At 44.3% G+C, this 15,757-nt stretch overlaps 1 protein-coding gene across 1 annotated transcript in view; it reads right to left on the reverse strand.

Moving 5' to 3' along the window:
* The window catches only part of LOC137375433 (E3 ubiquitin-protein ligase Siah2-like), a 28,635-nt gene extending 18,531 nt beyond the window's left edge, over positions 1-10,104 (reverse strand). The window contains exon 1 of the mRNA XM_068042641.1: positions 9,509-10,104. Within this exon, the coding sequence (XP_067898742.1) occupies positions 9,509-9,961 (453 nt within the window). The 5' untranslated portion in view covers positions 9,962-10,104. The remainder of the gene's footprint in view (positions 1-9,508) is intronic.
* Positions 10,105-15,757: the final 5,653 nt, after the last annotated feature.

A 15,757-nucleotide genomic window follows, 5' to 3' on the forward strand; every position in this document is an offset into this window, starting at 1 on the left:
AAAGAGAGCAATGCTCTTGACAGAAAGAATCTTCAACAATAAAAACTGAGCTCATTACAGGAGATTACCACAAACCAACTCTCCTACTTGTATGCATTGTGAAACTGCACTTCAAGAAAAAACAGCTGCTTTATGGTTTTCTGTAAAGACTTCAACTTGGCCCCAATTTGCCTCAAAACATTGACATCAATATTTTCACCCAGTGAAACAGTGCATCAATTCACAGCAATGATCTGGCTATGGTCAAATTATTTTTACTCCCTTCTGGGAAGCAATGATATCTGAACACAAGTAACCAGAACTAGCCACGCCCCTAGCCAAGCTGTTCCAGTACAGCTACAACGCTAGCATCTACCCGGCAACATGAAAAATTACCCAGGTATGTCCTGCACACAAAAAGAACAAACCCAACCCGGCTAATTACCGCCCGATCAGTCTACTCTCGATCATCAGCAATGTGATGGAAGGGGTCGTCGACAGTGCTATCAAGCAGCACTTACTGAGCAGATTATTGCTAAGCGACGCTCAGTTTGGGTTCCGCCAGGGCCACTCAGCTCCTGACCTCATTACAGCCTTGGTTCAAACATGGACAAAAGAGCTGAATTCCAGAGGTGAGGCGAAAGTGACTGCCTTTGACATCAAGGCAGCATTTTACCAAGTATGGCATCAAGGAGCTCTCGCAAAACTGAAGTCAATGGGAATCGGGGAAAACCCTCCACTGGCTGGAGTCATATCTAGCACAAAGGAAGATGGTTGTGGTTGTTGGAGGTCAATCATCTCAGCTCCAGGACATCACTGCAGGAGTTCCTCAGGGTAGTGTCCAAAGCCCAACCATCTTCAGCTGCTTCATCAATGACCTTTCCTCTATCATAAGTGGGGATGTTCGCTGATGATTGCACAATGTTCAGCACCATTCGCGACTCCTCAGATACTGAAGCAGTCATATCCATATGCAGCATAACCTGGACAAAATCCAGGCTTGGGCTGATAAGTGGCAAATAAGATTTGCACCATACATGCCAGGCAATGACCATCTCCAAGAGAGAAACCAACCATCTCCCCTTGATGTTCAATGGCATTACCATTGCTGAATCCCCCACTATCAACATCCTGGGGATTACCATTGACCAGAAACAGAAATGGACGAGCCACATAAACGATGTGGCTACAACAGCAGGTCAGAGGAATTTTGCGATCTGGAACTCACTGCCTACGAGGATGGTGGAAGCGGAGACAATTAATAATTTCAAAAGGAAATTAGATGGGCATTTGAGGGGGCAAAACTCTGCAGGGCTGCGGGGATAAAGCGGGGGAATGGGACTAGCTGAACTGCTCTACAGAGAGCCAGCAAAGACTTAAAGGGCTGAATGGCCTCCTCCTGTGCCATAATAACTATGACTCTAGGACCAGACCTGGAATGTTGACTGCGGCTCAGTGGGTCGTACACTCACTGCAGAGTCAGAAGGTTGAAGGTTCAAGACCCACTCCAGAGACTTGAGCACTGAATACTCCAGTGCAGTATTGGGAGAACGCTGCTTTGTTGCAGGTGCCTCTTTTGGATGAGAGGAACTGAGTCCTCAGCTGGCCTCTTGGGTGGACATAACAGATCTAACGGCACTACTCCAAACAGCAAGGGAGCAACACCTAAATCAGACTATCTGGACATTATCTCTAATACAAGAGGTAAATACTGCAGATACTGGAAATAATCTGAAATAAAGACAGAAAATGCTGGAAATATTCTGTTTTTCTCTCTCCAGATCTAATGAGTATTTCCAGCATTTTCTGTTTTTATTTCTGGTCATTATTTCTGCTATGCATGGGACCTTGCTAATTGGCTGCCACATTTACCAAGTTAAAAAAAGTGACTGCACGTCTAAAGTACTTGACTGGTTGCAAAGCGCTTTGGGACATCCTGCCATTGTGAGAGGTATGATATAAATACACGCCTTTCTCTCGCAGCTTGTCTGGTTCAGTACCTCATTTGCTGAGATACCAGGGCACCGGATTGGGTTAGTTTCTTAGGAACATAGCAGGATATCGGCCTGCAACATGTTACAATTTTAAACAAAACCCACTGACCTCATCAGAATCCTGTGATAATCCTTGCTTGCCAAAGCAGGTTTAAAAAGTAACACAGTGTGCATTTTTGTGCAAAAGCATTCTTCATATGGCACAGGAACACCGGATACTCTGAATGCCTCATTGAGCGCTTCCATTGGGTGTTTGCAGAATAATCCCGTCGACTGACTGCACTATGAACTTTAAATTCTGAGTAAACAAAGCAAAAATGCATCTATTTGCAACCGGGTCTCTGCATTTCCACCAGGGAAAGCTGCATTTAGGGGCCACGTAAGAGACAACGAAGAACACATCTGAAGTATTAATAAGACGAGAGAGGCCAGTGCACTGGAACCAATGTCAGTGCGAAGTCTGTGGGGCCAAATATGTTAAATGTAGGAGTAGATCAACAGAAGTTCATTGGGATTCTCTCACTCCGTCTCCCTCACTCTTCCTAGAACCACAGAACCAATCACAAAAGAGTCTGTTCGGCCCATTGTGACAGTGCTGGCTCTTTTGAAAGAGCGAACCAACCAGTTCCACTCCCCTGCACTTTCCCCATAGCTTGAAAGATTTTTCCTTTTCAATTGGATATTTGGTTCCCAATTTTCAAATTCGCCATTATAATGGAGAGCCAAATCCACTTTTGCCCACTTGGAGGGAGAGTGTTCTGGATTAATTATTTTTTAAAATCTGCCTGGCTTTCTTCTGGCGCTGTTTCATAATGCAGGAAAGGTGGAAAGGTGCACTTTCTTCACTAATTCTCAGTAGCTGCAGTAACAAAAAAGATGAATTCAGAATGGGGAGCTGAAATGTCATCCTGCATCATATACCAGCCAAGATGGCAGAGAGGCAACGTGCCACCACAGCCCTGGTCAGTGGTGCTATGAACAGCCACCCGGAGATGTGGGAAAGTAAGCAACAGCATCGCTAGCTTCACCTACAGTGCCTCCATCACATTTCCACAGTCGCTCTGCAAGATGTCAGCATCTTGGGAATGGGGTCGACTGGGCTGCAGCCCTCAGTTGCTCCTTTTTATATGATTGATTCTGTAAGAAGTGAACGCGGCTCTCAGAAATTCACAATACAAAAAGAGGCCATTCAACCCTGTGCTGCTCCTCCAACCTATCCTCTTACTCTGATTCCCAATATTTATCCACTTCCCTTTTAAAACTAACATAGATTACCGCTGTTTCTGGTAGGAAAATCCAGGTCCAAACAACCCTTCGCGTATTTTTAAATTCATTCATGGGATGTGGGCAATACCACCATTTATCTCCCTCGAGAAGGTGGTGGTGAGCCACCTTTATGAACCATTGTAGTCTGTGTGGTGGAGGTAGACCCACAGTGCTGTTGGTAGATCCACAGTTAGGGAGGAATTTCCAGGATTCTGACTCAGCAACGATGAAGAAATGGTGATACAGTTCCAAGTCAGGGGCTTGGAGGAGAACTTGCAATGTGGTTGATTCTTAACTGCCCTCTGAAATGGCCTAGCAAGCCACTCAATTTAAAGGGATGGGCAACAAATGCTGGCTTGTCAGTAACGTCCATGTTCCATGAAAGAATTTTTTAAAAATATGTGTTGGAGAGGATGGGCCTCCAACAACCACAACCATCTTCCTTTGTGCTAGGTATGACGATAACCAGTGCACAGTTTTCCCCCCAATTCCCACTGACTTCAATGTTTCCAGGGCACTTTGATGTGTAAAAGAGCAAGAGCAGCAGTGCCATGGGAACCACATGGACTGCAGTGATTCAAGGTGGTCCACTGGCACCACTTCAGGGCAAGGACTGACGGGCATCAAACACAGCCGTGGCAGCACCCCCAGAATAGAAAACAATTCCACAACGAAAACAGAAAATGCTGGAACACTCAGCAGGTCAGGCAGCATCTGTGGCAAGAGAAAGAGCTAACGCTCCAGGACAATGAAAGATCACAGACCTGAAACGTTAACTTTGCTTCTCTCTCTACAGATGCTGCCTGACCTGCTCAGTATGTCCGGCATTTTCTGTTTTTATTTCAGATTTCCAGCATCCGTAGTATTTTTGTAAGAGAATTCCCCAATGTTGTCCCTTGTTATCTTGCTTTAAGAGCTTGAAATCATTCTCTGCACTAAATCCGCCCCATCTCTACCTTGCAGATGCTTTATTAATGGGTTAACTGCACAAGGGCAGAATTCACGTGTGTCCGGTCTGGGCAGGACCTTGTTGACATTGGAAGGCGGCATGTACAAACCAACAACGATGGCCGATGCAGAGGGCCAAGAAATTAGCCTGTCCTCAGTCAAGACACAAAAGTGGACTACATAAGAAAGTAACAATTAGGAGTGGAAGTAGACCATACAGCCCCTCAATCCTGCGCCGCCATCCAATACAACGGTCAACAAAACCCCAGATGCCAAATGAAAAATATTAATTTAATCAGTTGGAAATGTACATTAGACTTTTAATGGACTAATCAGACCAGCTACACTTTCCTCCAAATCATTTATATATACTACAAACAGAAAAGGTCCCAGCACTGATCCCTGCGGAACACTAGTCACAGCCCTCCATTCAGAAAAGCACCCTTCCACTTCTACCCTCTGTCTTCTATGACAGAGCCAGTTCTGTATCCATCTTGCCAGCTCACCTCTGATCCCATGTGACTTCACCTTTTGTACCTGTCTGCCATGAGGGACCTTGTCAAAGGCTTTACTGAAGTCCATATAGACAACATCCACTGCCCTTCATTCATCAATCATCTTCGTTACTTCCTCAAAAAACTCGATCAAGGTAGTGAGACACGACCTTCACAAAACCATGCTGCCTCTTGCTAATAAGTTCATTTGTTTCCAAATGGGAGTAAATCCTGTCCCGAAGAATCTTCTCCAATAATTTCCCTACCACTGACGTAAGGCTCACCGGCCTATAATTTCCTGGATTATCTTTGCTACCCTTCTTAAACAAAGGAACAACATTGGCTATTCTCCAATCTTCTGAGACCTCACCTGTAGCCAATGAGGATACAAAGGTTTCTGTCAAAGCCCCAGCAATTTCCTCCCTTGCCTCTTTCAGTATTCTGGGGTAGATCCCATCAGGCCCTGGGGACTTATCTACCTTAATGTTTTTCAAGACGCCCAACACCTCCTCCTTTTTGATAGCGACATGACCCAGACTATCTACACTCCCTTACCTAGACTCATCATCCACTAAGTCCTTCTCTTTGGCAAATACTGATGCAAAGTACTCATTTAGTACCTCGCCCATTTCCTCTGGCTCCACGCATAGATTCCCTCCTCTGTCCTTGAGTGGGCCAACCCGTTCCCTGGCTACCCTCTTGCTCTTTATGTACGTATAAAAAGCCTTGGGATTTTCCTTAATCCTGTTTGCCAATGACTTTTCATGACCACTTTTAGTCCTCCTGGCTCAAGTTCCTGCCTACTTTCTTTATATTCCTCAAGGGCTTAGTCTGTTCCCAGCCTTCCAGCCCTTACAAATGCTTCCTTTTTCTTTTTGACTAGGCTCACAATATCCCTCGTTATCCAAGGTTCCCGAAACTTGTCAAACTTATCCTTCTTCCTCAGAGGAACATGCTGGTCCTGGATTCTAATCAACTGACGTTTGAACGACTCCCACATGTCAGATGTTGATTTACCCTCAAACAGCTGCTCCCAATCTAAATTCTTCAGTTCCTGCCTAATATTGTTATAATTAGCCTTCCCCCAATTTAGCACCTTCACCCGAGGACTACTCTTATCCTTATCCACAAGTACCTTAAAACTTATGGAATTATGGTCACTGTTCCCAAAATGCTCCCCCTACTGAAACTTCGACCACTTGGCCGGGCTCATTCCCCAAGACCAGGTCCAGTACGGCCCCTTCCCTAGTTGGACTATCTACATATTGTTTCAAGAAGCCCTCCTGGATGCTCCTTACAAATTCTGCCCCATCCAAGCCCCTAGCACTAAGTGAGTCCCAGTCAATATAGGGCAAGTTAAAATCACCCACCACAACAACCCTGTTGCTTTTACATCTTTCCAAAATTTATCGACATATCTGCTCCTCTATCTCCCGCTGGCTGTTGGGAGGCCTGTAGTAAACCCCCAACATTGTGACTGCACCCTTCCTATTCCTGAGCTCTACCCATATTGCCTCGCTGCATGATCCCTCTGAGGTGTCCTCCCGCAGTACAGCTGTGATATTCTCCTTAACCAGTAATGCAACTCCCCCACCCCTTTTACATCCCTCTCTATCCCACCTGAAGCATCTAAATCCCGGAACGTTTAGCTGCCAATCCTGTCTTTCCCTCAACCAAGTCTCTGTAATAGCAACAACTTCATAGTTCCAAGTACTAATCCAAGCTCTAAGTTCATCTGCCTTACCCGTTATACTTCTCACATTGAAAGAAATGCACTTCAGACCACCAGTCCCGCTGTGCTCAGCAACATCTCCCTGCCTGCTCTTCCTCCCAGTCTTACTGGCCTTATTCACTAGTCCCCCCTCAATTATTTCACCTGCTGACCTACTGCTCTGGTTCCCACCCCCCTGCCACACTAGTTTAAACCCTCCCAAGTGACGCTAGCAAACCTCGCAGCCAAGATATTTGTGCCCCTCCAGTTTAGATGCAACCCCTCCTTTTTGTACAGGTCCCACCTGTCCCTGAAGAGATCCCAATGATCCAGATATCTGAAACTCTCCCTCCTACACCAGCTTTTTAGCTGCACTATTTTCCTATTTCCAGCCTCACTGGCACATGGCACAAGGAGTAATCCTGAGATTACTACCCTCAAGATCCTGTTTTTTTAAACTTACTACCTAACTCCCTGAACTCCCCCCTGCAGAACCTCGTCACTCTTCCTGCCTATGTCATTAGCACAACAGTCAAGGCCATCCTGTCACATGGACTTTGAAAGACCAAACCCCTCAGAGATAAATACTGGCATCCTGGAACCTGTGGAGCCAATTCTGAACCTTGTATCTCTTTAAAAACAAAGGGGATTGCGAGAACCAAGTGGCCATCTGTCCATCTCTAAAAAACAGAAGTTGCGTTACACTCACAGAAGACATGGAGTAACAGACTCTAGCAGCAGAGAAGGCTGGGTGCTTCCCTTTCTCTCTCTCTCGCCCCTATATACATCAAGTTTGAAAACTGTCTGCGACTGTGGACCGTCCAAGCTTACAAACTGCTACAGCCAGCAACCAGGGGAAGAGAGTCAACAATTCTGCCTTCAAGAAAACCCTGAGCAAGGCAGACCAACCACAAAGAGCACTTTGACCAGTGATGACTTCAAGAATACAGCTTCAGCCAAGGACGACCAGATCATCCACTTCACAGATTGTGTGCGACCAGATCATCCACTTCACAGATTGTGTATTGAAGTTCCATTTATTCTGGACTTCAATCCAAACACCAAATCTATTTTTCCTTCTGTATTCTATTTGTGTGTGTGAGATTTTCGTGTGAACGTGTGCCTGAATGTGTTGCTTTTTTTTTTAAAAAGTGTTTTTAAATCGGGGTTAGAGTGTTAAGTATAATAAACTTATCTCTTTCTCGTTTAAACTCTAGAAAACCTGTCCGATTGATTCTTTCACAATCACAATAAAAGGTAAAAAGGTAAACACTCATGGGAGGTGGTCAGCACAACCACTGTTTAAAAGGAATAAACCCTGTTGTGGTCAAATAAGAGGAAGGGAAAGAGGGGAGCCCGAGACCACCTCCTCACCTGGTCGTAACACAACCATGCTGATCTTCTACATTCCACTTTCCCACCCTATCTCCTTATCCCTTGATTCTCAATGTCCAAAAATCTATTGCTCCAAGTCTCGAATATACTCAAAGAATGAGCATCCACAGCTCTCTGGGCTACGCTGAATGTGAGGCATTTATATTTATTGTTGGCGTAACTTTTGGGTGGAGATATTCAATGATATAGAAACAGCCAGAGACACAATGGCCCTGGGATTCTCAGTCTTCTAACTGGAAAGTCAGTAGACCAAGCAACAATCACGGAAAAGATAAATTTACAGAAAAGGGCAGCACAGTACATCTGAACAGAAATGCAAGTTCTGGCATTAATTCTGAATGACCACAACACATGGCCAATGTAGGATCTGTTCAGTTCCCCAGCAGTCGCTCTCCAAAAGCACAAACACTCACTAATGAAAATAAACTGCATCAGTGCTTCACACATTAAAGTGATGTTTCATTAATAGGAATAACTTGTAATAAGCTGCTACAAATACACTTTTAAACAGTGTCTGATGCTGCACTCAGCTGTGGGACGGAACTCAAGGACCTGCTGAAATGCATTAACCCCACAGCTGAGAGTCACTGAGTGCCACTGAATCAAGAATTTATAAAGAACCAGACTGCTAAATTATAAAACTGTGAGGAAAGCCATTCAGCTGATACTACCTCATGTATCTAAACTAAACTACAGATCCACATTTACCCAAACACAACACTCATTGATTCCTTAAATGATAATTTCCAGCTGCTACCCTAAGCAGAAGTCTACTGTTTCTCATTGTGTCTGCTACTTCACTTTTCCTCTGATAGTTTCAACTTGAGTCAGTTTTACCCAATCATAGTTTAGTCTGAAGTTGTTTTTGCAGGTTTGCCTTTTCAACATTGATTATCATATACACAATGAGGTTTCCCTCTCAGCCACTATCTTCCAAAGGTGAAAAGCCCAAGCAAGGTCTTTCCTTGCTACCTACTCCCTCCTCCAATACGAGGGAGCAGTCTCTTCTTGGCACCATCTCCAGGGCTCAAATGTTTCCTTTGCCAGATTCATACCACTCGAATGCCAGATCACAACCTTCACACAGCCAGTGCCAACACCAAAGTATAACATTGCAAGATTTGGCAACATTACCCAGTCTTCCCACCTGCCTGTATTAGCAAATCGGGCTACATTATATTTTGGTGCTTCTGATTACAGTACAAGATCCAGAGGCCAGGAGTCAGTCAGAAGTATAAATGGGGCACTTGTGCCTCGGTGACCAAAACCATTCTGCTGTAAGTAGCCCCGAGGGCAGAGACAGATGGGTCATTGCAGGGTATGCTTACCATCCATGCAACCTGAATCTAGGGAAAGTGCAGAAAGCAATCTGAGGCAACCATGTCAAGGCGGTCTCCACACTTGACCCTGGAAAATACACAAAGGCTTTTCCTTGAAACATGTCAGCCAGCAACACTGAAGAGTCACTGCAAACAGCTTTTCACTATGAAGCAGAGTTGCTTTCACCTCCTGCATCCAAGAGGCACTTAAGACCATTCGCAACTTCCTATTCTTTCATGCCTAGAATTATTGAGAGGTGACAAGATAATAAGGGTTGGGCTGTGGAATTTGAAACCCCATACAAGACAACAGTGATGCAAAGGGTTATCCCAGGGAGAAAGACACAATGAAAAATGTCACTGCAGACCCGGAACGCCATCAGATGTACATGTGGAACTTACCTTGCAAGGGAAGAGTACGGCCGAAGCCACTTTCTCCATGGCCAGGTTTCTAATGCTGGGGGTGAGGGATCCCCGGCAGGTCGGACAACAGGTCAGCTTCTGGCGGCAGGTGTTGCACACCAGGTGCCCGGCCTGACATTGCAGGATCGGCGGCAAGACATAGTCGAAGCAGACGGGGCACTCGAAAAGCGAGGTCAGCTCCTGAGCGGCGGCAGCTGCGGCGGCGGCGGCTGCAGCCACCGCCGCCTGGTGATGGTGGAGCGGCGGAGGAGGGGAACCAACAGCGGCGCCGATAATCGCCGCCGTTCCGCAGCCACCCACGGCCCCGGCGGCGGCAGCGGAAGAAGAAGCCGCTGCCGCCGCCGCCAGGCCACTCGGGGCCGGGGAAGTAGCCGTGTGCTTGCCGGTTTTGCCACCGCCGCTGCCCGCTCCGGCCGATGCCGGGTGGCTCATGGCTGGCAGGCAGGAGGAAAGCCGGGCGAGGGCATGGGTTTCCCTCCCCCGTCCCCCCTCCAGTTCCAGCCGCTCGGGCTCCGCTTCCAGCCGCCGCCGAATGTTTAGAAACAAAAAAATCGCAACACCACGTTCTAGAACCTTGCAACATCGGCGCCGTGACGTCACCCAGGGAAAACCCCTGCGTCATGTGAGTCCCTCCCCATTCATTCATTCATTCATCCAGAGAACACCGCACAGAGCCACCAAGCCGCTGCAAGTGCTCATTTAACACTTTTCACATCTTATTTCTAGGCTTTTCACGGGAAACCCATTCGAGAGCTAGGAACTGCCACCTAACTCCGTATACCTGCTTTTGCCCTCTCTTTTGGTTAATAAAAATCTGAAGACTGCTGCTTGCGACCAGTTCCAAACTTGTCGCACCCTTTGCGTGTGGAAGTTTTTCCTAATTTCACTCCTGAAAGGACTGGCTCTAATTTTTAGACTCTTCCCGCTAGTCCCAGACTCCCCAATCAGCGGAAATAGTTTCTCCCTATCGACCCTATGTTCCCATTATTGTCTTGAAAACGTCAATCAAATCACCCTTTAACCGAGGAGGCTGTTAAATTGCTAGGGGAAAAAAGACCCAAGGTCCATACAATTCTCCTTCCGCCATGCTGGTTGGCGTGTGACACAACAATAAAGGAGTTGTTGACTAATCATGGCAATCAATCTCTAAAAATTTAGACCCAAACATGAGGTGAGGAAAACCCAAGTGGTGAAGAGCTTTGGGAACCATAAGTCCAAAGTAAACTTTTTAACTCCCAAGCATGCCATACTTACCTCAATTTCACGTCTCAAATTACTGACATACTGCATCCCGAAGTGTTATTTTCTGAAAGAAACAAATCTAATTTACATCTGAATGGATCAAAACCAACTGCTGCTATTCTCTCCCTCGGGAGTCTGTTTCATAAATTAACCACTCACTGAAACATTATCCTGCAGATTAGTTTTGGATTTAGGTGGAGGCTGCATCCTCTGGTTTGACTGTTCTGGATAAGGGGAAGTATCTTGGCATGGTAAACATTATATCATCCCTTTAGAATTCTAAAAATACACATCGTATCACCTCTCAATTTTCTCTTTTCCAGTGTTATCATACCCATGTAGGTGAGGAGATTTGAGGGGGTGGAAGTTAAGAGAAATAGCTCCAGGGATGTGATGGATCCCACAAATGGTAGAGAGGAGGGCGCACAGTGTGCCAAAATTGGAACAATTGTACAGTAAGCCATAAGAACATAAGAAATAGGAGCAGGACATTCGGCCTTTCGAGGCTGCTCTGTCATTTAATAATCATGGCTGATCTGATTGTGGCCTTAACTCTACTTTCCTGCCTGCCCACCCCTCCCCTTCCCTCCCCATAACCCTTGACTTCCTATAGATCAAAAATCTGTCTAACTCAGCCCTGCATAAATTCAATGACTCTGCCTCCACTGCTCTTTGGGGAAGAGAATTCCAAAGATTAACAACCCTTTGAGAGAAGAAATTCCTTCTCATTTTCTGATTTGAAAAGGAGACCCCTTATTTTGAAACTGTGACCTCTAGTTCTAGATTCCCCCATGAGGGGAAACATCCTCTCAGCATCTACCCTGTCCAGCCCCCTCAGAATCTTATATGTATCATAAGAAATAGGAGTAGCAGTAGGCCATTCGGCCCCTTGAGCCTGCTCCACCATTCAATAAGATCATGGCTAATCTGATTGAGGCCTCAACTCCACTTTGCTGCCTGTACCGCCCTCCCTCCCCCTCCCCCATAACCCTTGTTTCCCTTGTCAATCAAAAATCTGTCTAGAGCTGCTGCTAGTTGAGTCATAGTGCTGGAGGAGGTGAGAGCGGTAGAGTGAGGTGCAGTAGCAGAGGGGTTTATAAATAAGAATGTTGATTTTCAAATCAATATACTGGAGGATGGGGAGTTAGTTGAAGTCGATAAGAACAGGGGTGATAGGCTAAGGTGGATTTTGTATAGGATGTAGCTTGGGTGGCTGCTGGGGTGAGTGCCTGGAGGTAACAAAGGTGTTGATGAGGTTTTTTTAAGAAAGGTAAAATAGGGACGAAGGCAGGTGATATTGGGAAAATACAAGAAAGCCATTTTAATAATGGACCAGATGTGGAATTTGAAGCTCTACCTGGATACTGAGGTTACACATTGTCGAGTTCAGCTGCTTGAGCAGCTGGGATGGATGATGATCAGAATTAAGGTGCCATGCAGTGAGGAATACTCACCCTGAACAAGCTTTAGCTTTCCCAGTGTGAACTGAAGAAAGATCTGGCTAGCTACAACTTGTTGCTGGATAAATAGTTGGATAGTGCAGCGACAGTGGTGGAACTGAGGGTAGTAGTGGAGAGATTAAGCTGGTCTTATAACTCTAACTCTGAGTCTTTACCCACTTAATATTAATTTGTCCTTTTGAGACTATAACCATGCAAGCAATAAGAGATAATCTGGTGTCGTAATATCAGGGAACATTTATTAAGTAACAAAGGTAATACTTATCAAAAATTAGGCAGTGACTTTACTGGCTCAATGTGGGTCTTGCCTCCCAATCAGCCGACACGTGGTCTCCTCTCTCTGTCACTTCGGGTATGCAATCTCTTATCTCTATAAGTTTTCAACTTCATATTCTGTGTGCCATGTTGCTGGCAGCTAGTCTTTTTAACCCTTTCTGGTACACTGCCCATGTTCATGATCAGTGACGTTCCCAGCCTCTGATTGGTTCAGGTAGTGTGTGATCAGTCTCTGATTTTTTTTATTAGGGTGGCAGTCACCTACGGAACAGTACCCCTCATTGCAGCATTTTCTTTCGTCCTTTCATTAAATTTAATGGTTTTCTACTAAGATAATATGGCACCTCGTGATATGCAGTACCCCATCATTATGAAGTCTCTTTGTCCATTTGTCTGAGATAAGAAAGCAGTGTGGTGTAGGATGCCATTCATTACTTTGAGGCTCATCGACTTCAGTGTTTAATTGATGTATAGGCATCAATATTGCAGCTCCTATAGAATTCTCATTAAAACAGAGGCTTTATCATTGTTATGGTTGAAAGGACTGTATCACTAGTGTGGAATTTTGAAGTGACCTGCCAATGCTTGGTACGAGTTAATTAGAAGTGAATAAGATAACAAAAGCATTACACAGCCTTAAGATAAATACAGAAATTACAAAACATAAAATCATACATAAAATCTGCACATAACATGCATGAAACCAGCTTATAAAGACAATCAGTTTGTAAAGATGAGGTAGCAAGATGTACTTAAAAATACAGTAGGATACACTCAATTAATACAGGCTCATAAGTAACAAAAGCAAAAGGAAAAAGACCACATAAATACAAAACTTAATTCTTAAGCTTACAGAACCAAAGTGATACATAGGGCTATTATATCATTTGAAAGAAAGTGACTGCTTCTTTTTAAGGCATTATTGAGTTAATGCCTTATTGAAAGAAATAACTAATTTAAAACACAGAACTCAAGGCTGAAGACTCTGACAATTGTTTTATGTATCAGGTAGAGCTGATAAGTTCTGATGGCTAGGGAGTTTGTGTCTGGACATAACTCCAGACACTGAACCATACAATCTTGACTGTCTTCACAGCAATAACTGTGTAATTAAACCACAAACTATAGTTTTTCACATAGGCCTAGGCCATGTGGTATGTTTTACCTGTCAGTTAATAATGCAGTTACATCTTCATAGACAAAGATGCTGTCACATGGGAACAGTGTCCTACATTGATTACAATTAACTGGAATATAATATTAGCATAATCCATTAATATAATTTGATTACTTGATTATTACACATAGCTGGATGACAGGCCAATTATTAAACATGATTTTTACTACAGTATCATCAGCAAGAGGTCAGTAACAGAGGGTATGGGAAAGACTGGAGAAGATTCCAGAGGTTGGGTGGCCTGAGCCTGTGGAGAGATTTGTTGATGAAAATTTTAAATGTATTCCATTGAGAGATGGAAGCCAGAGTAATTCAGTGACCCTGGGTTGAGTTGAATGGTCAAAGGTCAGGTGGAGAGGAAATTAAGGGCGAAAGAGATGGATGTGATAGATAGGATGTGTTTGGAAACAATAAGAGAAAGATGGAGAAGTTGCAGTACCTCAGTGGGTAGCACTCTCACCTCTGTGTCAGAAGGACATGGATTCAAGTCACCAGAAATGTGAGCACAAAATCTAGGCTGATACTCCAGTGCAGTACTGAAGAAGTTGGAGTCTTTCAGATGAGACGTTAAACCCAAGCCCATGTGGTCTTTCTGATGGAATGAAAAGATCCCATGGGATTATTTCAGTGTTTCTCCCTAATGTCCTGGCTAATATTTATCCCTCAACCAACATCACTAAAAACAGATTATCTAGTCATTATCACATTGTTGTCGGTGAGGCCTTGCAAATTGGATGCTGTGTTTCTTATACATCAACAGTGACTGTACTTCAAAAGTATTTCATAAACTGTAAAGTACTTTAGTGTGTCCTGAGGTCATGAAAAGGGTGCTCTATAAATTCTAGTTGTTCCTTTATTTTTCTTGGAGGCTGGTCACTTTGAAGGTTTCTCTGAGCCTGTGTACAGGCTGTGCCCAGGCTTTTTGTGGCCATAGAAGAAATATTAGCTCAGCAACCTCCCCATAATGTAACTGAAGCACGTGTGCAGTACTACAACCACTTGTGTAGGCAAAAGAGCAAATACCTCTTCTGTTAGATCTGTCAATTGACCATGATTAAAGACACAATGGTGCCAACTGTTACATGGAATGCTGATGAGCATCTTCTGGTTTCTGAGGGCCTGTTATTTAATGTCTTGATCATAGACAATTTAATTTGCTCCTAAACAAAGCCCTCAAATCCTAACTATCTTTCCAGATCAATCAGCTTGGCTTGGTTCCATTAACAGTTCATTTCCAACCTTCATTTTGGTAGAAAACACACCTTTCATTTTAACTGTGGTTCTTTCAGGTAAGAGATATGAAGTAAAATACAGGCATCTTTTTGTCAAATCACTTCTAGGAAGTTGGTTACTCACTGTTGCTACTTACGAGAATTTCCCTCTTCTCTTGCTCAGATGATCTGCCCTGAAATTTTGACAGGCCTTTCCTGTTAACCTGCTCGTATAGGGTATGTTTGTCAGCTGTGGCTCAGTCATAGAACACTTATTTCTGAATCAGATAGTTATGCGTTTGAACACCACTTCAGATGCTTAAGTACATGATTTAGGTTAATTCTTCTAGTGTGGTACTGAACTCAGAAGTGCTGACTTTTAGATATTAAACCAAGGCACTGTCTGCAAAAGATCCTATCATACTATTTTGAAGAACAGAATCACAGAATTGTTACAGCATAGAAGGAGGCCATTCAGCCCATCATGTCTGCACCGGCTCTCCAAAAGAACAATTCACTAAGTGCCATTCCCCTGCCTTCTCCCCATAACCCTGCATATTATTCCTTCTCATATAACTGTCTAATTCCCTTCTGAGTGCTTCAATTGAACCTGCCTCCACCGCATTCTCAGAGAGCGCATTCTAGGCCTTAACCACTCGTTACGTGAAAAAGTTTTTCCTCGTGTCACTTTTGCTTCTCTTACTAATTACTTTAAATCTGTGCTCTTTCATTCTTGATCCTTTCACGAGTGGGAACAGTTTCTCCCTATCTACTCTGTTCAGACCCCTCATGATTTTGAATACCTCTATAAAATCACCTCTCAGTCTTCTCTTCTCTATGGAAAACAGTCCTAACTTCTCCA

This window comes from Heterodontus francisci, chromosome 11, assembly GCF_036365525.1.
Source record: "Heterodontus francisci isolate sHetFra1 chromosome 11, sHetFra1.hap1, whole genome shotgun sequence".
In the NCBI taxonomy this organism is placed as follows: Eukaryota; Metazoa; Chordata; class Chondrichthyes; order Heterodontiformes; family Heterodontidae; genus Heterodontus; species Heterodontus francisci.